This window comes from Palaemon carinicauda, chromosome 13 (assembly GCF_036898095.1).
Source record: "Palaemon carinicauda isolate YSFRI2023 chromosome 13, ASM3689809v2, whole genome shotgun sequence".
In the NCBI taxonomy this organism is placed as follows: domain Eukaryota; kingdom Metazoa; phylum Arthropoda; class Malacostraca; order Decapoda; family Palaemonidae; genus Palaemon; species Palaemon carinicauda.
In genome coordinates, this window is record NC_090737.1 from 22,409,730 (window position 1) to 22,437,189 (window position 27,460).

The 27,460-nt window shown below is 43.1% G+C and overlaps 1 protein-coding gene across 1 annotated transcript in view; it reads right to left on the reverse strand.

Moving 5' to 3' along the window:
* Positions 1-27,460, reverse strand: part of PAN2 (PAN2-PAN3 deadenylation complex catalytic subunit PAN2) — a 122,642-nt gene that overhangs the window by 37,311 nt on the left and 57,871 nt on the right. The window contains exons 8-13 of the mRNA XM_068385429.1: positions 20,921-21,058; positions 19,785-19,930; positions 17,004-17,100; positions 7,554-7,784; positions 6,993-7,238; positions 6,660-6,819 (exon numbers count right to left, since the gene is read on the reverse strand). Coding sequence (XP_068241530.1) covers positions 6,660-6,819; positions 6,993-7,238; positions 7,554-7,784; positions 17,004-17,100; positions 19,785-19,930; positions 20,921-21,058 — 1,018 coding nt within the window. The remainder of the gene's footprint in view (positions 1-6,659; positions 6,820-6,992; positions 7,239-7,553; positions 7,785-17,003; positions 17,101-19,784; positions 19,931-20,920; positions 21,059-27,460) is intronic.

The window sequence follows — 27,460 nt, forward strand, 5'->3', positions numbered from 1 at the left end:
CCGTAGATACCCTGGCATCCTCGAAGCTGTCTTCTCTGAGTATCCTTCTTTCCTTAATAGACGCTCAATAACCTCCACGCGTGTAGCTGGAGGCACTGAGGGTTTTCATGAAACCTTCGAAAGTGGGGCTGGTGAAGCAGATCTTCCCTTATTGGTAAGGGCCACGGAGGAAGGGTGGCCAGGTCCTGTAGGTCCACGAACCACTCCCTCTCCGGTCACCAGGGCACTACCAAAGTCATCATTGTAGCCCTTGATTGTCTGAGTCTGTTGAGCACCTGCCTGAGAATCCCGAAGGGGGAAAAGGCATACGCATTGAGTCCGTCCCATGAGTGCTGGAAAGCGTCCTCGAACGCTGCAGCCAGGTCTGGCACAGGAGAACAGAACATGGAGAGCTGTGTGGTGAGCCTTGTGGCAAACAGGTCTATCACCGGTGAGCCCCACAACTGTAGGACCTTCTGGGCCACTTGTGGGTGTAGGGACCACTCCAACCCCACTACTTGCCCTACTCTGCTGAGGCCGTCGGCTAGAACGTTTCTCTTCCCCGGAATGAACCTGGCGGTGAGAATGATGTGCTTCCTCTCGGCCCATTCCAGGATCCGAGCTGTGAGATCGCACAGCTCCCTTGACCTCAATCCTCCTTGTTTCTTTATTTAGGCCACCACAGTGGCATTGTCGCACATGAGGGCTATTGTGTTTCCCCGTAGTCGATGGGCGAATATTGCGAGGGCCCCTTGAACCGCCAGGAGCTCGAGCAGGTTTATGTGGAGGAGCTTCTCCTCTAGGGACCACTTTCCCTCTGCTGTTTCTTCGAGCAGATGGGCTCCCCACCCCTCCTTTGATGCGTCTGTGAAGAGCAACATCTCCGGAGGAGCGGACGTGAACGGCACATCCCGTAGGGTGTTCGCCCTGTCGGACCACCAGAGGAGCATGTTCCTGGTGGCTGGATTCATCATGACTAAGGACTAAGGCGTGTCTCCCGGTGACCAGAGGTCCTTCAGATTCCACTGGACCGGCCTCAGCTTGAGACTTCCCTGAGGAACTAGCTTCTCCAGCAAGACCAGGTGGCCCACGGGTCTCTGCCAATCCTTGGCTCTCATTGGTGCATTTGCTAGGGTCGGACGAATTATATGGTCCAGATTGTCCAGCCTCTCTTGAGAGGGGAATGCCCTTGCTACCTGGGAGTCCAGGACCATCCCTAGGTACAACACCCATTGAAGTTCTGTAAACACTTCTCAGGAACGAGTCTCCCGAAAAGGGTGAAGTCTCGTAAATGGGAGTTTGCTTCAAGAATGCCAGACATAATTGCCATCGACCGCTTACCCGAAGGGGTTGCCATTGAACGCTTTCTCGCTAGTGAGAAAAACTACCGTCTAAATCAGGAAAGGCCTGCCAGGGAAATGAACTGGAATGTAAAGAATGTTTTATTCTTCGCTCATTTCCGTCTGCTAACCAAACCACTCGAAGTGGGAAGGTGGAGGAAAGATGACGGTGGTTCGTTCGAAAACAAAAGGATCAGTGCTGGCGAAACCAGACTAGCTGATATAGTAATCAGCTGAGAGTGTAGAGTGACGTAACAAGTCACACCTTTGGAAGGCCCATCCCGTAGAGGGGGGGAGGTTGACCATAGAGTTTTCAGAAACCTCTGGATCGCTGAAACTGAGAGATTCGGATGAGAACCTAGGGGTTCAGAATCTATTTGTGAATACCTTTCTCAAGACCTTAAGGAATGTTGTGCCGAGAACCCACAAGAACTCTGTCGCTGATTCCTGACGGAATTTTCAGGAATTATGATACGTAACCAGGACCCAAAGGAACTGTGTTATAGTTACCTGTAGAGATTCGTAAACCCTTAGGCAGCAGGCATCCCTCTGTCATCAGAGTAAAACTCTTGATGACGAAGGGTGCGCGTGAACAATTCACGGGTTGAGAGTTTGAAAAACCCTGTCATCAGAGTTGTTCGCGTACTTCAACTGATTGCGTGCGCCTAGTTGTTCGTGCGCGCCAATATGGTCCTGCACGCCACATATCCATTCTAACGGCAGTACTTGAAGAAGGCGACTTAGTCCGTCCACCAACACGTTAATTTTCCTTTGAACAAATCGAGGGATCAGCGTAACCTGACCAGGTGTAACCACTTTCCCAGAGGAGTCAACGCTCGCGTAAATAATTGCGGTGCTGTCGAGAGGCCGAAGCAAACAGCTCGAAACTGGTAGGTCTTGCCCATGAACACAAACCGAAGGTATTTGCTGGAGTCCTGGTGAATTAGAATGTAGAAGAATGCGTCCTGCATATCCAGGAATACCATCCAGTCCCCTTGACGAAGGGAATCCAACACTGAATGAGTCGTTTCCATATTGAATTTGGTCTTCTGGACGAACAAATTCAGTGCGCTTACATCCAGTACGGTCCTCCAGCCCCCCAGATGACTTGGGGACTACGAACAGACGTTTGTAAAACTCCAGGGAAGGCTGTCCTCCATGACAGCTTTCTGCACGAGGATCTCTATTTCTCAAGTTAAGGCTACAAACTTCTCCGAGCCTGAAGAGCAGGCGGGTAATGTGATGGGAACATTGGATAGGGGCGGAGTGTCTTTTTGGGTCACCCAGGGCTCTGCCCCTCTGCGACTCCATTCCTCCCAAAAAAGGCTCAATCTGCCCCCTATCGGAGCATGAAGGATTGAAAAATGACTTGGATGATTTCGTGTCGGGTTTGGTTGAGGACTTGGTTGGGTGTCGTAAATTCGATAAAGGCCTGACGAACGGTCTAGACCTACCCCCTCGAAAGGGTTTCTTCTGCAAGGGTGATTCCGAGGCGGTAGTCGTCACAGTTGAGGGTTCAACCCGCTTAGAAGACTGGGCAAGCAAGTCATTAGTAGACTTCTTTTCCAGTGCGGACAGAATCTTTGCCACTATTTCTTCGGGAAACAAATGATCCTTGTCGAGAAGAGAAAACTAAAGTGTAGACTTCTGAGGCGAAGCGACTCCTTTCAAAACAAAAGAACACCAGAGCCGTCTTTTCTTGAGAGTCTCGAATGCAAATAGAGAGGCCAGCTCATCGCAACCATCCCGAACTGATTTGTCAGCACATGACAAACCCCCAAGCCAGTCCGATGCCAGGTCTTCCTGAAGAGTAGGGCAATCCTCTATTTTCGTAGAGAGGGCTCCGATCGTCAATTCCAAGACACTCATAATTTTTAAAATCTTGAAAATATTCTTTACCAAATGGTCCAACTCGGGCGATGTAAAGAATATTTTAGCTGCTGCAAACGCGGACCTTCAAGTTGCATCCACCAAGCCAGAGAGGTTCCCCTGGGAGGAGGCAGAAAACTCCCATAGAGGGGGCTTCTCCGGTTACGTAGAACCTATACCTCTTCTTAATAAGCTTCGACAGAGGATAGGCGAAAGTTGTTTTCCCAAGTTCTCTCTTGACCTTCAACCAATCTTCTAAGTCACGAATCAAATGTTTAGCAGCCTTGGAAAGAACGAGCTTTGGGAGAAGAGGATCAAAATTCTTCCTTCTCATCAGGAAGATGGAAGCAGCTGGGAGCGGCTGCTACGAAGTAATCAGGGTACATGTCGAGAAGGTAGCGTAAAAGTTTCGAATAACACGAGAGACGGATAGAGTCCGCTCTAAGTCCTCCTTGTCATCCGAAGGGATAGGAGACAGAGACGGTTCTTGATTCGACTCATTATTCTTCGTACATTGTTTGTTTTCTTTCATCCAGCTCATCAGCTCTTGCAACTTTCGACGTAACGGAATTAAATTCTCGTCTTCTTGAGTTGAAGTCGAAGCAACTGGGGTCGTGGATTTCGACACGATCGCCACCAGAGGTCTGGCGCCAGTCGAATTATCTGTCGAAGGAAAAGTTTCGACAGCTTGACGAGTCGAAGATCTCGACGAACTCAGAATCAGTCGCTCCACAACCGAGTAGAAGGCAGCTATCGCTGTCGTAAGAATACGAGGCGAAGTCAATGTAGCTACGCTACACGACGGGCAAGAGATATCTACTTCTCTGTACCTCTTCACAGGGGGCGGAGATAGCACCTCTTCAGTCGAACGTCTCTTCAACGGACGTGAGACTGAAGAATCACGCCACTTACAACGTCTAACTGGCGATGAATCACTCGACTCTGTCGATAACTGATTACCTAACTACTCACCTTTCCAATGGTGTTTAGTCGAATCCTGCTGTCGCACCACAGGATCGATGGAGGAAGAGACTGTCTGTGGGCAAATCCCAATAGTCTCCCTTGGATCTCCGGTATGTCTTCTCCCAGAGGCGGGGGAGAACTATCGGGACAAACAGCCACACCCTCAGATTGCACTGCACTGGCACTTTTCACTTTACTAGAAGCCTTCCTATGAAAGACTTTACAGATAAACCTAAGTGCATCACCGTATTAGCTAATACATCAAATTTCTTTTCAAATTTAGACTCGAGGCTGGCAATGGTGTCAGGAGAAAATCCACGGGAAGTTGGCAAAGGAGTTAAAGGAGCAGGAGTAGGAGGACTCAAGATCGAAGACATAATAAGAGGAGAAGGAGAAGGAATAGGAGCAGGAGCTTCGATAGAAGAAGCCGAAGAAGCTAAACTATTCTTACTTTCAGCTCTGAGAGCCACCTTCCTCTTCCTATCCTTAATTATCTTCCCTGAGTGAGAAACAAAAACTTTCCACTGTTGTTCACTGCAATCCTTGCATTCAACAAAAGTATATTCTCTAGAGCACTCACAACCCCTACACTTAATGCACTTAGTGTGCAAATTATAAATTAATTTAACAAACCTAGTTTTGCACCCACCGGCGCAAAACCTAACTACTGAAGGACTAGAGTCTAACATGATGGTAAGACCACAAAATTGCAGAAAAGAAATTCAGCTTGAATCCTACAAACACGGAGTTGAATACTTCACCGATATTGGAGAGATAATACTTCCCAACAAATGAAGAAAAAAGTCTGCACCGACCACCGATGTTCACCAGAAGCCGGCAGAGAACAAATTGATGTTACCTGGACAGTTGTACCTATAGCTCCCTCGAGTGGAGGGAGATGACGTCACCTACATCAGCGATGGCGGCGCCACCGCGGTAGTTTTGAATCTATTGTCTGTCATTCGGTAAGACACTGCAATAAAAATAGGAATGAATGGCGAGCGATTGTGACGCAGTTTCACTTGGCCCTGCTGCTTCCTCCGGTGCCCTAGATGACCATGGAGGTAGCAGCAGTAGGGGATTCAGCGTTATAAAGCTTCATCTGTGGTGGATAACGGGGGAGGGTGGGCTGTGGCACCCTAGCAGTACTAGGCGAACTCGGTTGAGTCCCTTGTCAGGCTGGGAGGAACGTACAGAGGAGAGGTCCCCTTTTTTGTTTCATTTGTTTGATGTCGGCTACCCCCCAAAATTGGGGGAAGAGCCTTGGTATATGTATGTATGATTAAACTTTTAATTCTGAACAAAATATTTTCTAAATAGTAATTCTCATTACTTTTCCATCTTTTCTCCCTTTTGCTACATATTTACCTTTTCAAAAATAAGCCATAAACATAAAGGGTGTTAAAAAACCATTATTCATATATTAAAAAATAAAGAAATGACAAGGCATATGTTTAATTACCGTATATTTCTATGTATCAGACGACCTTTAGATAGGACAAGGTAAAAAATTAGGGGAAATTTTAAAGAATTTATCTCATATCTGTAGCATAAGACAAATGATAAATTACAAAACCAACTGTGTATAGGGTACCTTTTACAGCAACAAGTATTGATTATGTACAGATGATGATATTACAAATAGTGTTTTACTTACTGAATTCTTAGAAATTCAAAATAAATGAATTATCAAAGCTGATTCTATATCTAGTATTTCCTAACATCTCACCTAAAAGGAAACCGTTGTATTCTTTACGTTCATAGCTAATTACAATGAATGAACAAAGGCAATTATACATCCCAAAAAGGCAATTAATGATACTAATAGCTTTTAGTGAACTGTAAGGAAATTGTGTTTGTCTATAAGGCATTGGTAATTCAATAATATCTATTACAAAAAGTTTTGAATAAGCTTGAAAATTATACTAATACTTTTTGCTATTTATATGTGTGGTAGTAGGAATCAGTTTAATATGTTTACAATTTCTCAGGTGGGCTCACATAGAAAAATAGTTTATTTCATTCATATGAATTATTCCTAGAGTAACCTACTTATAAAGAAGATAGGCCAATAATATATATGGTAAAATGAGTTTCATTACTTTTATTAAAATTTTATTTCATAATGAAAATATTTTCGTAAGGTGTGTCAGTGGTTAATAGACCGAAGTCAAGGCAAGCCTACCAATAAAAATCACTTAAAATTCAAAGTCTGATTTTTAAAATAGTAGTGTAAGACGACCGGCAATTTTAAGGGGGGGAATTTCAGGATCTAAAGGTTGTTTTATATGTAGAAACATGCAGTATTCAATTAACACAAAAATGAAGGTAAAAACAGCAAAACACAAATACCAAAGAAAATCTCAAAGCCCACAGGCATCATAAAATATCTCTTGACATCTAAAATAACATGTCATCTCTTGCAAATGGAATATTTAGTTCAAGATGTGAAAACAAAGACTACCTTCCACAAAACATATCCTTTGTATTACAAGGTAATATACTAACCTGTTTTTTCTCCTTTCAATTCTTCTCCATCTACAGGAACAACTGGTTCTTGATGCTGAGTGGCTTGCCCATCAAGCACAGCGTATTTCTGAACATCATCTGTGACTTTTTCCACTAATGTTTCAGTATGAAGTTGTTGTAACACAAATCTATTCCAGCTCTGCAAAAATATTTTTCCAGGTCAAAAGACATTCTAAGTGATGTAAAATTAATCTAATTTACTTAAATAATAGTATTCCAAATATTTGACCAAATTATAATTAAATTGCAAAGTCTTATCACATTAATTAAGAATGCAGCTAATGATTTATTACAATACAGTATAAATCTTACTTGAATTTTTGTAGCAAAATTAATTTTCGCTCGACTATCTTGATCTGACAAAGTGAGGCTCATTGCAGATGCTTCAGGAATAGTTCTAAATGCTCTTAGGAAGTTTGAAGCATGGCAAGGTGTACCTTGGCCCATACTCACATCCAGCATGTGAAACAAAAAACCCAGTTCACATACTAAACAAAACTCACGTTCACACAAGTGAGACATGACAAGAGCTCGTAAAGGTGAAATGTAGTAAAACATCTGGAACAGAAAATATCATTTACAAATAAAAATTGCACTATGTTAACTCTCTAAGAGATATATATTCTTTGGTTTACGAAGGAAAAAACAGAATACTGATAGCATACCGGGCTGTTTCACTTTAAAAAAATTCATCAAACCTGGTATAGTTCACATAATTAAAGGTTGCACTGTCCATCAAAACCTTATTTTTATCAGAAAAGACATAATATACAACGAAATAGCAACATACAAATATTAGTGAAACTTTACATACAAAAACCTAGCCTTCATGAAAACCTTTATAAAAATAACATGATTTGAGTCTGAACTTACTTGTATCATAGGGTTGCAATATGAATTTGGGAGCGAGTTATCCAACCCTGAAAAACAAGTTCGATTATATTGGTCGTAGTCAAAATCATCTATGCCAAGCTTGCTGTACTTTATCTCCATTTTACGATATCGCCAAGGGACGTGCACTGTGATTCCATCTTCTGTTTTAACTATTCCATTTTCATTCTGGCTGGATTTGGTTCCTTTGCTGCGACTGAATTTATATTCCACCTGTAATAAATAAAGATGCTAAGCTATGATAAGGAATAACAACAGGTGTCTAATCATAATGAATAAAATCTTAATTTTTGCCTCCATGTAATATGACAATATTTGGAAGCCAATCATCCTTCACATATAAAGCTTAAGACTTCCTTTCATAACCTGACATATACTTGTCCACAGGAAAGCTGTTCTTATCATCTTTTGTACAATACTGTATCTATAATGAAAGCTAAGCATGACTTCAAAGATTCATTTGTTCCATTCAATCATAGATTGATATGCTTCCTTACAACATTATTCTAAACCAGGGCATGAATATTTAGTACAGTACTATGATAAAAAACAGAACTTTGGTAATAAAATTAGTTACTGTAATCCTATACTCCTATTCCTATTGCTTCTCTCGAAGCTTTGTCACGTTTATATTTATCCCTTATATAAAAAAAAAAATCCCATTTTCTTTCATTTAATAGATTTAACCTCTGGTCTAGTATAGAGACAATCTAGTGGCTTATAGCAATAACCTTAGCCTTGTTAGTGTGTACCTTTCTATGTATTTCAATTGCTATTCTCTTTACATTACTAGTCAGTGACAAAGACTCTCCACTTCACAGTAACCTGAACATCTTACTAGTTAACCAGAATTCCTTCTGTGTTTAAAAACAACTACAGTAGTTTCCAAAACCAACAAAATCCTGATCCAGCCATTCAAAACAAGATGTAACTGATCATCTTTTATCAAAACTTTAAGATATTTAAGTAACAGGAATACAATGTATCACGTTACCGAAATCAGACAATATACAGTACCCATAATACATACATACATATACCAAGGCACTTCCCCCAATTTTGGAGGGTAGCCGACATCAACAAATGAAACAAAACAAAAAAGGGGACCTCTACTCTCTACGTTCCTCCAGCCTAACAAGGGACTCAACCGAGTTCAGCTGGTACTGCTAGGGTGCCACAGCCCACCCTCCCACATTATCCACCACAGATGAAGCTTGGTTGGATTAAAAGCCAGTGATTTATAAGGCACAACTCGGGACCTTTGCTTGGAAGTTTGGAAAATCAGATTTTTGCATTTTCACCTAGGAGAACGTCTACATATTATGTTTCAAATGTTTCCTTTTATGAAAAAAATCGGTTTTATGGCTAAAGCGTCCTTTTCTTATATTTAGGCAAACGCGTCTCGTCGCTTATGCAACCCTTTATTTAATTTGTTTGTCAAAAATAAAAGTTTGTTGCTTGTATCTAAGTTGCATTATATTCACTGTATTTATTTGTCTGTTCATTTATATATATACAATTCTCATGTTATGGTTATCATGAAATAGGCAAAAAGTGTCAAGAGAAGATACCTAATAACCAAAAATGATATTTTAATTATAAAATATATTTTTGAATATACTTACCCGGTGAATATATAATAGGTGAATATATAATAGCTGCTACTCAGCGGCTCGACAGAAAACACACTCAAAAACTCGCGAGCGATCGCTATGAAGGTTGCGGGTGTGACCACCAGCGCCAACTATCGGCCAGATACCACTCTTGCATGTAAACAAACCCTTCAATTCTTCTCGTCCCGCTGCGTCTCTATTGGGGAGGAAGGGAGGGCCTTTAATTTATATATTCACCGGGTAAGTATATTCAAAAATTTATTTTATGATTAAAATATCATTTTTAAATATTTAACTTAGCCGGTGAATATATAATAGCTGATTCACACCCAAGGCGGTGGGTAGAGACCAGAGTTAATTAAGTTTACAGTGTATAAGCTAAGAGTTTTTGACAGGTATCAATATAACAAAACCAAAATATATAGGTACCTGGTAAGGAAGTTGACTTAGACGATTACTCTGCCTTGTAAGTCTGTCTTCCTCACGAAGCCCAGCGATCCTCTTAGGATGCTGAAAGACTCCCAGGAGCTGAAGTATAAAGGGTTGCAACCCATACTAACAGGACCTCATCAAACCCCTAATCTGGGCGCTCTCAAGAAATGACTTTGACCACCCGCCAAATCAACAAGGATGCGAAAGGCTTCTTAGCCTTCCGTACATCCCAAAAAACTATTAAAAAAAACATTTCAAGAGACAGATTAAAAAGGATATTGGAATTAGGGTAATGTAGTGGTAGAACCCTCACCCACTACTGCACTCGCTGCAACGAATGGACCCAGTGTGTAGCAGTCCTCGTAAAGAGTCTGGACATCTTTTAAGTAAAATGACGCAAACACTGACTTGCTTCTCCAAAAAGTCGCGTCCATAATACTTTGCAGAGATTTATTTTGCTTGAAGGCCACGGAGGTTGCTATAGCTCTAACTTCGTGCGTCTTAACCTTAAGCAAACATCGGTCTTTCTCATTCAAGTGAGAATGAGCTTCTCGTATTAAAAAATCTGATAAAATATGACAAAGCATTCTTTGACATAGGCAATGATGGTTTCTTAACTGAGCACCATAATGCCTCAGATTTACCTCGTAATGACTTAGTACGAGCTAAATAGAACTTAAGAGCTCTAACAGGACATAATACTCTTTCCAGTTCGTTGCCTACGATCTCTGATAAGCAAGGAATATCAAAAGATTTAGGCCAAGGACGAGAAGGCAGTTCATTTTTTGGCCAGGAAACCAAGTTGAAATGAACAAGTGGCTTTTTCTGTAGAAAAAACCGATGTTCTTACTGAAGGCATGAAGTTCACTGACCCTTTTAGCCGAAGCCAAGCACACTAGGAAAAGTGTCTTGAGGGTGAGATCCTTCAGGGAGGCTGAATGTAATGGCTCAAACCTGTCTGACATGAGGAACCTTATGACCACGTCTAAGTTCCATCCAGGAGTTGCCAAACGACGTTCCTTAGAGGTCTCGAAAGACTTAAGGAGATCTTGGAGATCTTTATTGTTGGAAAGATCTAAGCCTCTATGTCGAAAGACCGAAGCCAACATGCTCCTGTAGCCCTTAATCGTGGGAGCTGAAAGGGAGCGAACCTTTCTCAGATGTAAAAGAAAATCTGCGATTTGGGCTACAGAGGTACTGGACGAGGACACAGATGCTGACTTGCACCAGTCTCAAAAGACTTCCCACTTCGACTGGTATACTCTAATGGTAGAAGCTCTCCTCGCTCTTGCAATCGCACTGGCTGCCTCCTTCGAAAAGCCTCGAGCTCTAGAGAGTCTTTCGATAGTCTGAAGGAAGTCAGACGAAGAGCGGGGAGGCTTTGATGGACATTCTTTACGTGGGGCTGACGTAACAGATCTACCCTTAGAGGAAGACTTCTTGGAAAGTCTACCAGCCATTGAAGTACCTCGGTGAACCACTCTCTCGCGGGCCAGAGGGTAGCAACCAACGTCAACCTTGTCCCTTCGTGAGAGGCGAACTTCTGCAGTACCTTGTTGACTATCTTGAATGGTGGGAATGCATATAAGTCCAGAAGAGACCAATCCAGTAGAAACACGTCTATGTGGATTGCTTCTGTATCTAGGACTGGAGAGCAATAGATTGGTAACCTTTTGGTCAACGAGGAGGCAAAGAGGTCTATGGTGGGTTGACCCCAAGTAGCCCAAAGACTCTTGCCCACGTCCTTGTGGAGGGTCCATTCCGTGGGTATCACCTGACCCCTCCGACTGAGACAGTCTGCTAAGACGTTCAAGTCCCCCTGGATGAATCTCGTCAACAGGGAGATGCCTCGATTTCTTGACCATAAGAGAAGGTCCCTTACGATCTCGAGCAGCGTGAAGGAGTGTGTGCCTCCTTGCTTGGAGATGTACGCCAAAGTTGTGGTGTTGTCTGAGTTGACCTCTACCACTTAGTTTCGAAGAAGCTTTCGAATATCATCAAGGCCAAGTGGACTGCTAATAGCTCCTTGCCTTTGATGTGCATGCTCTTCTGACTTGAGGTCCACAGACCCGAGCATTCCCGACCGTCCAGGGTCGCACCCCAACCCAAATCCGACGCGTCTGAGAACAACACGTGGTTTGGGTTCTTGACTGCTAGGGATAGTCTCTCTCTCAGACTGATATTGCTGTCCCACCATTTCAGGCATGCCTTTACTGGTTCGGAGACTGGGAATGATACCGTCTCTAACGTCTTGTCCTAGTTCCAGTGAGAGGCTAGATGGAACTGGAGAGGCAGAAGGTGTAGTCTCCCTAGTGAGACAAACTGCTCCAGGGATGAGAGAGTCCCTACGAGACTGTTCCAACTCCTGACTGAACAAACGTTTTCTTTTCAGCATTAGTTGGACTTTGAGCAGGGCTTGTTCTATTCGGTGGCAGACGGAAAAGCCTGAAAAAAAAAAAACTGGACTGCGAATCTCCATCCCCAAATATAGAATAATCTGGGATGGGATCAGTTGGGACTTTTAGGTTGACCAAAAGTCCCAACTCCCTGGCCAGACTCAACGTCCAATGTAGATCCTGCAGACAGCGAAGACTGGACGATGCTCTGAGAAGCCAGTCGTCCAAGTACAGGGAGGCTCGGATCCCCGATAGATGGAGGGATTTTGCCACATTCCTCATGAGCCTCGTAAACACGAGAGGCGCAGGACTGAGGCCAAAGCACAGGGCTCGAAACTGGTACCCCACATTCCTGTAAACAAACCTCAGAAACGGTTGGGAATCCGGGTGTATAGGAATGTGGAAGTATGCCTCCTAAAGGTCGAGAGAGACCATCCAGTCGCCTTCCATAAATGCTGTCAAGACAGCCTGGTAGACTTCATCGTGAAGTTTGTCTTGACAATGAACACATTGAGCACACTTGCCTCTTACGTACTCCTGCAGTGAACATGGCTGCCAGATCATTGGAGCCATCCCTGAGGGACTTGTTCCTGCAGAGAACGTGGCTGTCAGATCATTGGAGCTATCCCTGAAAGCCTTGTTTATGCATGACATAATTGTACAGCAAAACTTCAAACGCTCGAAAATAGCTCTGAAGTCGACCTGTAAAATCTTGGAGCGTCTCATGGCCAGGCGCCAGGGAGAGTCTATGAGGTTTGAGAAGTCTATCTGGGCAGAGGCAGGAACTCCCAAGCCGAGAACTTCTCTCGTGTCATATCAGACTCTCGCTCTATAAGCCAGCTTAAAAGTAGGGAAAGCAAAGGCTGTCTCCCCCAAACTCCTCCTGGTGATAAACCAGTCGCCTAGCAAACATAAAGCTCTCTTAGAAGAGCGAGAGAGCACTAGCTTATAAAACAACGGCTTCGAAGTAGCTAGGCCTAGTGTAAACTCTGACGTTTAGGCGAACGAGGAGCAGCAGTTACAAAAAGATCCGGACAAAGATCCTTAAAAATTAGCATGATTTATTTAAAGTCCATAGAGGGCTAAGCAGCTTTAGGCTCCTCTCCGCCTGACAGAGTCCTCAAGGGAATATCAGTAGGAGGGGGAACAGCAACTTCCTTATCTGAAGGAACCTTGTCCGACAATAGCCGAGTCTCAAGCAAGGGAAAGACCTACCGTGGTGGCAATGCTTTAAAAGCAGAGTCCACACGCACTGGTGCATTAGTAGCGGACCAGGACGCAACGTCATGTAACTGCTTAACAGTCTGTGAACTGTCAACAACAACAGGTGCGGGAGGACGCTCGGCGTCCACTCGAGACTGTTTTGACTGCCTAGTCTGAGCAGTCAAAACAACTCTAGACTGCGGTAGTTGACGCTCAGCGTCAAAACAAGTCAACTCCGCTGGCTGGCGAACGTCCTGAACGTTAACAGGAGCATTAGGAAGCGGCCTAACGTCCAAATGCGGCTGAAAATCAACACGTGACCGCATCGAGTGAGGCTCTACATATCATGACTGACGTGACTTAGCTACGCCAACGTCAACAGGACGCACAAAGGTTCGTTTGGGCGGCTGAAGGCCAGGATCTCGATGAGATAAACGGCTAGGATCAACGTGAACCTTATCGGCAGAATAGTCTTCCATAAGAGAGGCAAGCTTATTCTGCATGTCTTGCCGTACAACCCATTTAGGATCAACGGGAATGGTTGCGGTAAGAGACGAGGGTAACGTCTGTGACTGCCAAACCTTGCCTACAAAAAGACTCTCGGAGTCTGTGTTACGCTTTTGTTTAGGCGGCGAGCAGTCTTCCGATGGCTGCATAGGGTCAGAGCTGTCCTAATAGTTAAAACCAGGACGCTGGACCTGTCCTGAAAGGACTGACTTTAGCTTAAAGGGCCTCGAAACCTTGTTCCACGGTTTCTTATGCGAAAAGCCTTCGGATGACGAGGAGAAAATCGTCTCTCTCGCCTTATGGTAGGGGTGATCTTGGTGAGATACGCCTGATAACATAGAGGGAACGTCTGTTCGCTGATCAAGGCCTCTCGAACCCATAAGTCGTACGACATTACTTCTCCCCTGGGCTTGGCACGAACAGACGAACCCTCGGTCGCAACACTGATAACACTTTGCGCAATATCACTTTATCACTACGATTTTCTGTTTTGCACTTATTTCACTGAAATAGAATTTTTTAACAATTCACATTAGGTATGAATAAAACTGATTTCTACCTGAAGCACGCAATTCTACCCTCATCAAAAGGTTATAATTGCGAAATCAGTCGTATAATGTAAGCACATTAATACAAGCAAAAAACAGTAAACATATTTTAAGATAAAAAGATCAGTGGCTGGGGAAGAGACTAAACACTAGTTCATTCAAAACTACGTTTTCAATCTCTCACCGTACAGTGCCTTGGAACGAGAATAAAAACTAAAAACGTTTTATCCTTTCTCCCCGTACAGAGACTAGGGACGAGAGTAACTCGAGAACAACGTTACTCGCTTGGGACGAGAATAAAGATCGGAACGTTCTCTCTCCTCTCTCTCTCTCCGTCTCTATCTCTCTCTCTCTCTCTCTCTTGATTTCGCACCGAAGAGAAGAGCCCACTTACGTTTCGTCAAAAAACAGGTTATTTGACCAAAGGAAAAAACTGAAAGGTTTTTCAATTAAAAAGTTCCTTTAAAATAGAATTTAAAACAGTTAAGCTTTGAAAGAAGAATGAACAAAACGTCAGAATCGATTTACTCTTTCTGCAAAGTGAAACCGTGATACTCTCTCTCTCTATCGTAACGATAGAGCGCAAACTGCGTAGCATAAATAAACTAAACGTTAGTTCATCTTTGAAACAGTACGAAGACTATTCAAAGAAAATCTTTCATAAAATATCTACTAAAAAATATTCATTTAATAAGTTTTAAATCATTAGCTCTATAAAAGTTATTTACGATTGAAAGGGCTCAACGTTGTTTAACTTCGGTTTCCAAGTTAGGACCGCCTACTCTCAGGAAAGGTCGCATATAAACAAATCATTAAAATTTATCTTGATGTTTATTATAAATGGAAAGCTAATCGAAGAGGCCTAATAAAGGCGGGCGAGATATAAAATATATAGAGGAAAATCTATAATTAATTTATAACGTGATAAGATAATTGCTAAAAGCCTAAAACACACTTCCGTACTAAGGGAAGGGTCGGCCATTTAAAAGTCAAAGAAAGTCCAAAAAACAATCCAAAGTCATCAAAAATTAAATCTATCCAAAAACGAGTTCAAGATTTAAGTTGAAGATAAAACACCTGCACTGCGAAAGCTCAAACCAAAATGAAGTACTTCACCAAATATGTTGAGAAAACTCCAGGTTCTACAGCGAGTAATGATACGTCTTGTCGTCAAGGTCGACAGAGAAGAATTGAAGGGTTTGTTTACATGCAAGAGTGGTATCTGGCCGATAGTTGGCGCTGGTGGTCACACACGCAACCTTCATAGCGATCGCTCGCGAGTTTTTGAGTGTGTTTTCTGTCGAGCCGCTGAGTAGCAGCTATTATATATTCACCGGCTAAGTTAAATATTTAAAAACAACAGTTTTATATAGAGAATTCACACAAACACAGTAATAAGGTAACTGACTTGCTAAAGCAAGTACAACGCAGAGACTGAGAGACAAAGGAAGGTATGGAGTATCCAAGCAACAGTTATTACCATTAGCTGTTAGATTGTCTCAATACTAGATTAAGGCCTAAGCCTACCAAAGGAATAAGAATGCAAAATATTTTAGTTTTAAATTGCTAGAAGCAAGCTTCCATAGAACTAATGTAAACATGAGGGGAGTTTCATAGAAATAAACAACTATTCAGCCTCAAAATAATAACCTACCATAGTCATAGAGAGGTTTAAGTAAGACTGCATTTGGGGGCATTACACACCATAAAAAATACATCAATAACTCCATTTTACAAGACTTTTACAGAAAGACATAGGACTGTTAATTAGCATAAAAAGATATTCCTGAAATATCCAATTTCAGTGGAAGCTCCTAATGTTAGGAAGGGACTTCTAGTATCTGACAGGATAATCAATAAATCAGCTTACAAATAAACTTTCACAATATACCTCATTTCATCCTTAGAATTATTCAGTCGCAGAACAAAACAGGAAAATTCCACATATGGTACTGTAATACTACAACATTATAAAGCGCAATAAACATTTATTATTAAATTTGGGAGGGCAATCAGCAAAATGGATAAATCTAATGAATTTTGGATGCATAGGCCAGTATTACAGCACAATCATGAAAAATGGTGAAATTATTAAAACAACACATAATAGCACATTCTCATACACAAAAACTGAGAAATTCATTAACACTCTTTTTATGTTCAATCTGAATCATACCTAAATAGATAAATAAGCAAAATGTATGTACAAAGTCATTGCTTTTCCATGTGCTGAAATTATGGGTACTGTACTGTACTCTTGGCTTTGGCCTGTTGAGACAACCAAAATAAAAATGAAAATGTAGTAAGGCCAGGCAGTAGATAATAGATAATTCACAAACCCTGTAATGGCTTGGACATATTTGAATTAAATCTACTATCAAACAGAATAACTAGACAGTTATAAAATTAGTAAATAGGGTTAAAGCAAGATTAAGACCAATTAGAAATCAAAGAAAATAATAGAAAAGACTAGATGGAAATTGAGAGAAACAGTACACAAATAACACAAACAGTGGATAGGACTCATTGCCAGTCTATATTCATCGAGGAAAGATCTAATTAAACCCATTAATTAGGGCGATGCTGATAAACATGAAACTCAGAAATTTCATCTTTCCATTTCACACCACGTATGATGTTTTTAAGACTGGAAACTGCACAAAATGCCTTATTTATAAAAAAAATTATTCTAATAAAAACACTAGCAGGTTTCTAAAAGATATTAATTCTTACTTGGTTCCTTTTCTTATTATGTAAATTAGGTGCATAACCTATTGAGCCAACAAGTTTCATAGTCTGCAAGACTTCTGGGTCCACAGGTGGTGTTGACCTGTATGGAAAAGAAAATTAATAAATATTCTCCTGCTATCAACGTTACTTAAAAAATATTGTTAAATGGATTAACCCTTTGAGCCCCATTGGGCACAATTTGTGTCTACCATTTCTACTCTCTTCATCACCATTTGACTATTTACATCCAATAATTACTAGTTTTTTCACATTTAATATCTATGTATAGTACAGGTCTATGAAAATTTTACAAACTATGTAACAGTATACCATATAACCACCCATTGAGACACTATCACTAGCGAGTTTTTGGATCACTTGACTGGCCAGATACTACTACATTGGATCCCTCTCTGGTTACTGCTTGTTTTTCCTTTGCCTACACACACAAAATAAGTCGGGCCTATTCTTTACACATTCGCCTTTTTCCTCATACACCTGACAATACTAAGACAACCAAAAAATTCTTCTTCACTCAAGTGGTTAACTACTGAACTGAAATTGTTCAGTGGCCACTTTCAACTTAGTAAAGGTAGAAAAGACACTTTAGCTATGGCAAACAACTCTTCTGGGAGAAGGACACTGAAATCTTCCACAGTCTTGGGTTACATTTCTTTTACTTGAGGGTACACTCAGGCACAACTATTCTATCTGTTTCCTTATTACCTTTCCTCACTGGGCTATCAGTCCTGGAGCTTATAGCATCCTGATTCTCAAACTAAAAGTTCTAACTTAGCTAATAATAATAATAATAATAATAATAATAATAATAATAATAATAATAATAATAATAATATTGAAAAGAAAGTTTACTCATTTATATGATAATAAATGTTGTCAAGTCCTATTTTATAGTTTTTGTCCAAAAATGTCCCTGAAGCTTCAGCACCAAAACACTTGGCGAGGGGTTGGAGCTCAAAGGGTTAATATGCATAAACACACACTGTAATTATGTTATTTTTCTTGCTATAACTACAAAGATTACGACTATCCATGATAAGATTGCATTCTTTCAGAATGGCCCAGAACTTGCCTTACTGTACTCCATAAAACAATTGTCCTTACGAATTTAAACAGGACAGATCAAAGTCCAGGAAATGTTTGTGTAGACAAAATATATAACAAATAAAGGGATTTTGACGAAGGAAAAATCTATTTCTGGGGAGAGACCTGTGACGCCCGGTGAAAAGAGTCCTTCTTTACACTTTTCTGATATAAATCTTCCAAATATACCAGAGAAAGATAAAAGCATGGAATGCAGAGGTTACTACCCTCGCGCGAGCACCTCGTGGGTGTCGTGTATACATCAGGGGCTTGTGAAAACCACTATTCACAGGCTGTCTTTCATTTAGATAATTCCTTCATCAAAGGGAAGGGCCGTAACAAAGGCCCCAGAAACCACACTTGGACCACGCCACCGTCACCCAACACGAGCGCCCTCTAGGTCATCCTTCTGTTTTGGACTTGCCCGCATAGTCGTATTTTTTGTGCTCTCGGTGTTTTTCAAGTGTTTGTCGTTAATTCATCATGACTGACGCTGCTACTTCACCTTTACTAATGTTAAGTACCATAGTTTGTTTTGACAGCTTTTTTCAGTACCGGGCATTTGTTCTCTTTCCAGTAATGTGGATTTTAATTTTGGAAGCGGCTTGGCCTGCCTCGGTGATGGCAGCCATGTTGGATTCGTTCGCTTCGCTAGTATTTCAAGTTAATATTGCCCATCTGGTACTCTGTCATCTAGGTTATATCACTTACGTTTTATGACCATTATTATTATCATTATTTTATTATTGTTTTTACTATGGTATTTTTTTGCTAGCAAGTTCAATTTGGATGAACGAAGAATAACGTTCTTGCCTTTGTTATAGTTTACGTACACGCCTCGGGAAGGTGGGCGTTTTAGACTATATCTTTATATTTATTTGTTACGCTGTCGTTATTCTTCGTTCTTGGTTATTACAATTTTATCATTATTCTTATATCATATTGTGTGCTTTTGGTTCTTTATAATGTAACCATGAGAGCGTGAGCATGGAGTACTCGGTTTCTGTTACTACAGTTACGAGTTACCCTTTCTCTCGTTTTCTTTCTTAATCTCGAGTAAGGAGAGGTGGATTTCCCGTTTTCCGTTTTATACGCTCACGAGTTATCCCGGCCTCCTCTTCTTCTCCGGGTTTATGATATTACGTTTGATGGTATTTACGTTTTATTGATGTGGTTACTGTTAATATAGCTAGCATTATTAATAGGTTCCGTTAGTGAATAAGTCATTATTTTGGGATCGCATAATTACTCGAAAACCAGTGCAAGGGAACCTATAATGTGACCTAATTTACAATTTCTTGAACTAAAAGTTCAACTTCAAAGTATCTAATAGAATCGAGTTTCCTTAGAATGCAACACATAACAGAGATTTATGTGATATCCACAACTAGGATTCCTCAAATAAATCATTATTTCTTGATATTTTTATATCTAATAATCTATTCAAAATTATGTTCTTATATGTATAAGATATTTTTGTATTTTTATATCTAATAACCTATTCAAAATTATGTTCTTATATGTATAAGATATTTTTGTGGTTTGCCTTTTCTTATCGAAGCAATGTAAAACAAATCACAGATCCAATAACTAAAATTAAAACTTAATACTGGTTCTATCATCATCTAGCAAAGCTCAAATGTTTAATTATTTTGCCTTAACTGAATACTCGAGACTTACCTATACCGCACCCTCATATATTGCTCAGGCCAGTCAGATAACAATGGGCAACTTGGATAAAATATTGGAATCGATGCTAAAGAGCAAGTTGCATCTGTTAGCGGCATAGTTTGAGTCTGCTCCTGAACATCTGGTAAAGTGGTTTCCTGCAACAAAGAAATTTAATGACATGAAGATCCACACAAACTGAATTATGGGCTTTACTTATGATTAATAATTAAGGTATTAGCCTTTTCAACATCCAAAAACCATGGTACATGGTAAATTTTAGGGTAGTTCCCAAAATATGTTTATTGGGACCACTAACTAAAGACCAAAATGAGTTAATCGGTCCATGTACTTTACTTATACTTCTTTCAAAACTCTTTGTCTTCAGTTGATTGATGTTAAGAAGCACTATGGTTTTTCATTGGTAGAAAAAAAGTCCACAAATATTTGAAAACCAACAATCCCTAACCAAAGTACATCAAACAACTACATATGCTCTACTTCTCCAATTTAATGTTGTATAACCATTTTTTAGTCTAATATACAGAAATCCAATTCAAACTAAGGAGCTAATATGTAAACGATATTCTTCTTTTTTTTCTTCTGTATCGTGTTAGTTTGAGCATAAGACACACTGATTCCCTAAGCCATTGTCATATTCCTATTATAGATGAACTCTCACAGTTTCACTTCCCCAATACTGTATCCAAATTTTGACTTGGACATGTGATACATATTTAGAAATATTAATAAATTTGCCTACCTAATGATATATTTTAAATGTTGAACCTATTCACACAAGGAATAGAAAATAACCTACCGGTACTTTGTTAACAATCAATTTAAACTTTAAAAAATCTAACTTTGAAAGACTTTCACAATAAACATTTATATAAAAGATATTGCTTCTTCAAAAAAAAATAATAATAAGTACACAAATAAACATGTGTGAACTCACTAACACTTTCCTTATTCAATCCTCAGTGCTCTGGGGGATCCTTACACTGTGAAGCCTGGGAACTTGTACAAATTTGTTCATTCCAAGCAAATTAGTTACTAAATTTTACCATTTCTAAGTTACATTCTTGTTTACTGTGTGCAAAATACTCCTCAATAAAACCAAAACTTTAATTTTATCAAAGCTTTACCTGTGAAAAATTGTTGAAGACTGGCTTGGAACAAGATGTAAAGAGATGCAATGACCCACAGTTGTCACCCATGAAAATTGCTTGAGAAGAAGTCGACACATCAAGGGAGGTCATATCCCCTGTTGGGGCTATATTTGCCTGAAATGGAGAAATTTAAATAAATCAAAATTGAAAATACCTTTGTAACCATTGAAAAAAAAGATGATTGCCCGCTTACAAGAAAATAGTTAAATGTATCCATAACACCTGACTTCCCACTAGATTTATTTCTGACAGATATGACAAATTCGTAGGTAATTTGTATTTTTCCTAACTATACAAACCTTAGCTATTTAATATGGGTTATTACTTTCGGCGTAGCTGAAATGACGAGCCATTAGAATTTTAACGAGGGTTTACTACCCCACCGCTAGTTAGCGGGGGGTAGGGAGGGTAGCCTGCTACACCCCCCCCCCCCCACACACACACACACCTGTACTGAGCTCACTTAGAGGTAGGACTTCACGGGGGATAGGGCTGGCGGGCAAGATTGATTAAATAGGTAAGGTTTGTATAGTTAGGAGAAATACAAATTACCTACGAATTTGTCATTTGTTCCGTAACTGAAATACAAACCACGCTATTTAATATGGGTGACTCACCCCTTAGGAAGGGTAGTGAGTCCCAGCCAGTACTGGCTTTTGGCTTTGCCCGGGGACTCGGCATCTGAGTGTGTCAGCACTCAACAATAAGGAGTCCGTGCACCTCGCTAGAACCTTGCTGTGCAAGGGCTGTGGCCTACGTAAGCTGTGTGTAAAGGTCTAAAGTGTGACTCGTCCTAGGAAGTTGACCTGCAGTCCCTTAGAAGGAAACTTTAGGCTAGGACTCTCCCAATACCACTTCGTCAGGGTATGGGGACGTGACAGTATTATCTTAATACTCGGAACACAAGGAAACATGGTTTACCTGCAGTGGTTGAGGTCAGCTGTGCAGAGAACCCAGGATGCTGCTTTCCCCAAGAGAGGGGAGGATAAAGAAAAGAGTAAGGGCCAGACAAATATTTTCATTCATGCAGACTAAGACCAGGTAACAATGCCCTCAACCTTCGCTACTTGTCCTCTAAGGAGCCTGAGGTTTTAAACCAGCTGTTGTGCAGCCACCACAGGGCCGATAGAAAACGTATCGAGCCTCCTGTGGGGTCACGTCATGCAGGTAGTGGGCTGTGAAGGTCGTCTGATGCTTCCACACCCCAGCTTGAAGGATCTGCGTCACTGAGAAATTTCTCTTGAAGGCCAGGGACATAGCTACGCCCCTGAATTCATGTGCTCTAGGGTGACATGACGGAGGAGGGTCTGGATTCAGGGACAGATGGATCACCCTACGAATCCATGCCGAGATGGTGTTCTTGGTGACCCTCCTCTTAATCCTCCCAGTGCTAACAATGCTTGCACCTGGGGACGGACTGTAGCCGTTCCTCCGAGATATAACCTCAGACTCCTTACTGCGCACAGTAGGAGAAGGTCTGGGACATCTGTTACAGAACGGAGACTCGAATCCGGAAGGAGTCGAACCGAGCGCCCAGCACCCCCTGAATTTGAGTCTTAGCACCAAACTCAGGGACGAGTTTAAACGTTACCTTCCCCCCATACCCTTGCATGGGCGATGTCATACGAGAGACCATGAAGTTCACTGACTCGCTTGGCCGAAGCCAAAGTTAGTAAGAACACCGTATCCCAAGTTAGGTGGCGAACTGAAGCCTGGCGTAATGGTTCATAGTAAGGTCTCTTAAGAGACTTGAGAATCCGAACCACGTTCCATGGAGGAGGTCTCACATCCGACTGAGGGCAGGTAAGTTCATAACCTCGTAAGAGTAGGGAAAGTTCCAGCGAGGAAGAAAAGATCATTCCTTTGAGCCTAAGGCTAGACTTAAGGCCGAGTGATAGCCTTTCAGCGCTGAGACTGAAAGGCGCCTTTTCTTCCCGCAAATACACGAGAAACTCCGCTATTGCTGGAATAGTGGCATCGAGTGGAGAGATACCCCTTCCAAGACACCAACCACAGAAGACTTTCCACTTTGCCTGGTAGACAGATGCGGATGATTTTCGCAGATGTCTAGACATCCTAATTGTAACTTGTTGCGAAAATTCTTCTCTCAGCGAGGAGATGCTGGATAGTCACCAGGCGTGAAGTCGTAGCGAAGCTACGGCTTTGTGGAAGATGCTGGCATGTGGTTGTCTGAGTAGATCGTGTCGTGGAAGGAATTCTCTCGGAAGTTCCGTTAGGAATTGCAGAAGGTCTGGAAACCATTCCGCGTGATACCATAGCGGAGCTATGAGGGTCATTGAAAAATTGACCGATATTCTGGTCTTGTTGAGCAAGCTCCTCATCAGACAGAACGGGGGAAAGGCGTACATGTTGATGTTGTTTCACCGTTGTTGGGAGGCATCTTGCCAGAGCGCCTTGGGATCCGGGACTGGGGGGAAGTACAGTGGAATCTTGAAGATCAGCGCTGTCACGAACAGATCCACAGTCGGGGAACCCCACAAAGTCAGGACTTTGTTGGCTACTAGATGACACAAAGACCACTTGATACTCACTATCTGAGACGCTCTGCTCAGATTGTCGGCGAGCACATTCCTCTTGTCTGGAATGAAACGCGCCGATAGTAGAATCGAGCGGACTTCGGTCCATCTCAGTATCTCTACTGCAAGATGAGATAGCTGCTTTGAAAAGGTACCTCCTTGCTTGTTGATGTAAGCCACTACTGTGGTATTGTCGCTTATTACCACCACAGAGTGACCTGCCACGTATTGTTGGAACTGCTGAAGGGCCAACAACCCGGCCTTCATCTCTAGACGATTTATATGGAGGTACTTTTCTGATTCTGACCACAGGCCTGAGGTCCTGTGGTACAGAACGTGGGGCCCTCCCCTTTCTTTGAGGCCTCCAAAAACAGCATTAAATCCGGGGGAAGGACGAGAAGATCCACTCCTCTTCGTAGGTTCTCGTCTGTCACCCACCACTGGAGGTCCGTCCATTCCGCAGGACCCATAGGGATCATGACGTCCGGGGAATCGCAACCTTGATTCCACCGGGACTTGAGCCGCCACTGGAGAGATCTCATCCTGAGGCGATCGTTGGGAACTAGACGAGCCAAGGATGAAAGGTGACCAAGGAGACGTAACCACGATTGGGTTGGAAGCTTTTCTCGACTGAGGAAAGGGCTTGCGACCCTTCTCAGCCTTGCTATCCTGTCGTCTGATGGGAAGGCTTTGTGGAAATTGGTGTCTATAATCATGCCTAGGTAAACCAGTCTTTGAGTGGGAAGCAGAGAGGACTTCTCGAGATTTACCATGATCCCCAGATCCTGGCAAAGTCCCAGAAGTTTGTCTCGGTGTCGAAGAAGGGATGACTCCAAGTCTGCTAGGATCAGCCAGTCATCCAGTTAACGGAGTAGACGGATGCCGATCCTGTGTGCCCACGATGATATTAGGATGAACACTTCTGGTGAAACCCTGTGGTGCTGTGGAGAGACCGAAACACAGCACCTTGAACTGGTACCCCTTGTGGTCTAGGCTGAATCCTAAGTACTTCCTTGAAGACAGATGGACTGGGATCTGGAAGTACCTGTCCTTCAGATCCAGTATACACATGAAGTCTTGCGGCTTCACTGCAAGACTGACCGTGTTTGCGGTCTCCATGCTGAACGGAGTTTGCTTTAATCTGGACCTCTGCCCTAAAGGCCCACCTCTTTGCTGATCCCATGGCAAGAGAGCTAAATGACACCGGATTCGTCCTCAAGGGAGGTAGAGATGTTGTGAACGGGACGCGATATCCTTGACTGATTACGGAAATCGTCCAGGAATCGGCCCCAAGTTGCTGCCACCTGTCTGCGCAACCTTGTAGGCATCCTCCCACTGCGGACATGCAGGGGGACTGCCAATCCTAGCGTTTGCGGCCTCGGCTGCTCCCTCTAGGATTCTTCCCTCCCCTGGAGGACTTCTTGCCTTTCTTGTCCTTGACCGGAAAGGGCTTAGACACCACTGTCTTCGCTGCCGTTGTCTTGGTGGGACGTGGCTGCTGGGGTGCTGGAGGTTTATAGGGCTTGAATGTCAAAGCCCTAGGTAGGAGGGAGTCTTGGTGACTTCCTCCACCTCTCAGCAGCCTGCTCCACGTCCTTAGGCTCAAACCGGTTCGTTCCCATATCGGAAGAATATCTGAGCCTGTAGATTACGGTGCTAGGGGCCTCCCGGTATTGTTTTGGAGTCCTTTGACTCCCTCCTGGGAGGGATGCAGGACTCCAATAATGACGGAGGCAGGCTCTTCTCCACCCTTATTCGAGAAGACTTTACCACGCGAGGTGGGGTTTCCTTCAATGGTGTGATGGGGGAACGTCTCACCTCACGTGACTCTCCTGAAGACGGGAAATCTTCGTCCGAAGGGGAGGGAGAAAAGTCTAAGGGGGGAGGGTGCCTGCCTCGAAGACTTACGAGGAGACAGCTTCGTCCTTGGAGAAGTTACCGCGTCCGAAACTCCTCTTTTCCTCTTCAGGGGAGTAAATGCAGCCAAGGATTTGTGGCCCAACTCAGAGAGAACAGGCTTGAAAGCCTGTGCTACCACTCTGATTAGAGCCTCAAACCAGGGCTGATGGCTGTGCTGTCAGACACTCCCTCTGGAGGAGGAGTCGCCTGTAAGAAGAAAGAAGATAAGGAAGAAATGTCCCTGGACCTTTCTGGAACCTTCCCCCCTACCGGCAAGTGCGCTGTTCTGTGCTTGCGGGGAGGGGGAATGGGGTGATGGCGCCCTTACCGCGCGTTGTCCGGCAGCCTCGCGCGTGGGAGGGTATTGGCGATTGCGCTGGGGAGTACGCTGGCGCTCGCGCGCGGGTGCACGGGCGAGACTTCATAGAGTATGCAGGAATCAGATTGACGTGCAGGATCAGAATGAAGAGCCCGTGCGGACCAGAATGATGGCGGGCGCGAGCGCGAAAGACTATCAGAGCGCGCGCGTGCGGGAGACCATCGGTACCCGTGCGCAGAAAAGATTGTCAGCGCTTGCACGCGTAAGAAGATTGTCGGCGCTTGTGTGGATCGTCGGCGCTTGCGCGCGTAAGAAGATCGTCGGCGCTTGCGCACGTAAGAAGATCGTCGGCGCTTGCGCGCGTAAGAAGATCGTCAGCGATTGCGCGCATAAGAAGATCATCGGCGCTTGCGTGCGTAATAAGATCGGCGAGCACGCGCGGACGATCGTCGGCGCTTGCGCGCGTAAGAAAATCGTCGGCGCTTGCGGGCGTAAGAAGATCAGCGAGCATGCGCGCTTTACACGCTAGTAGGTTGAAGGGTCAGCTGGCAGGACGATCAGGAACTGGGATGTGTCCTTAAAAAAAGGGCGGGCATCCCCCGATGAGGACCGTAAGCAGGTCTGCTTTAGAGTCCAGGGCCGAAGTCCTTTGTTGCAGCGCAAGGTTGCGCTGGTAGATCGGTAGGTCAGCTGGCAGGACGATCAGGAACTGGGATGTGCCCTTTGGAAGGGCCAGCATCCACCGATGGGACCGTAAAAGGTCCGTGTTAAAGTCCAGGACCAAAGTCCAAAGGACCACGTTGCAGCACAAGGTAGAGGTCACTGGAAGTTCTGCTTGATCCTCCGAGGCGGAGTCTCTATGAGAGACCTCTCCCGCGAACGAGAGAGGTACCCTTTGTAGAAGAGACTTGAAGACACTCGTGGTGAAGTCCCTTAGGGCCGTTGGATCAGCAAGCTGACCTTATCAGTAGCGATCCTCCGAAGAGGAGTCTCTATGAGTGGTCTCTCTCGCGAACGAGAGAGGTGACACTTCGTAGAAGAGACCTGAAGACACTCTTGGTGACGCCCCATAGGGCCGTTGGATCAGCAAGCTGACATCATCAGGAACGAACCTCCGAAGAGGAGTCTCTATGAGTGGCCTCTCTCGCGAACGAGAGAGGTGAACATTTCGTAAGAGAGACTTGCCAAGACTGTGCTCCACCCCTGAAGGAAGAGAAACTCAGCAAGGGGGGAGAAAAGTCTGGCCGAAGAGCAGCAACAGTAGTCGAAGGCGATGAATTTATTAAGGTATGGGAAGTTCTCCCTCTGAAGGGAGAAAACCTCACACCTGGGGAGGAAACCTCCCTCGGAAGGGAAGTTGTTCAACCCCTGGAGGCGAACCTCCTTTAGTGATCTAAGATGATCTGAAGTGCTGGCATGTTGTCGCGGGAGTACTTCTAAGAGAAGGGATAACGCCCATGACGACGTCCTCTGAGGGACGGCAGCAACAGCAGATTCCCCAGGCATGAACAGGACAGCTCTGCTTCGTTGGCACTCTTTAGTCGAACGAAGAAAAACTGCATAGTTCACTGGGAAAATAAAATTAAATAATTATTTTAACAGAAATTCCCTAGGGAGGAACTCCGAAGAGGAACCCTGAGGGAAAAACCAAAAATAAGAATATAATATGCGCCCACCTTCCCCAGATGACATCCACGGGAGAAGGGGGGCCGGAGTAACTGTAATAAAAAAAAAAAACAGAATTATAACAGAATTAATTAT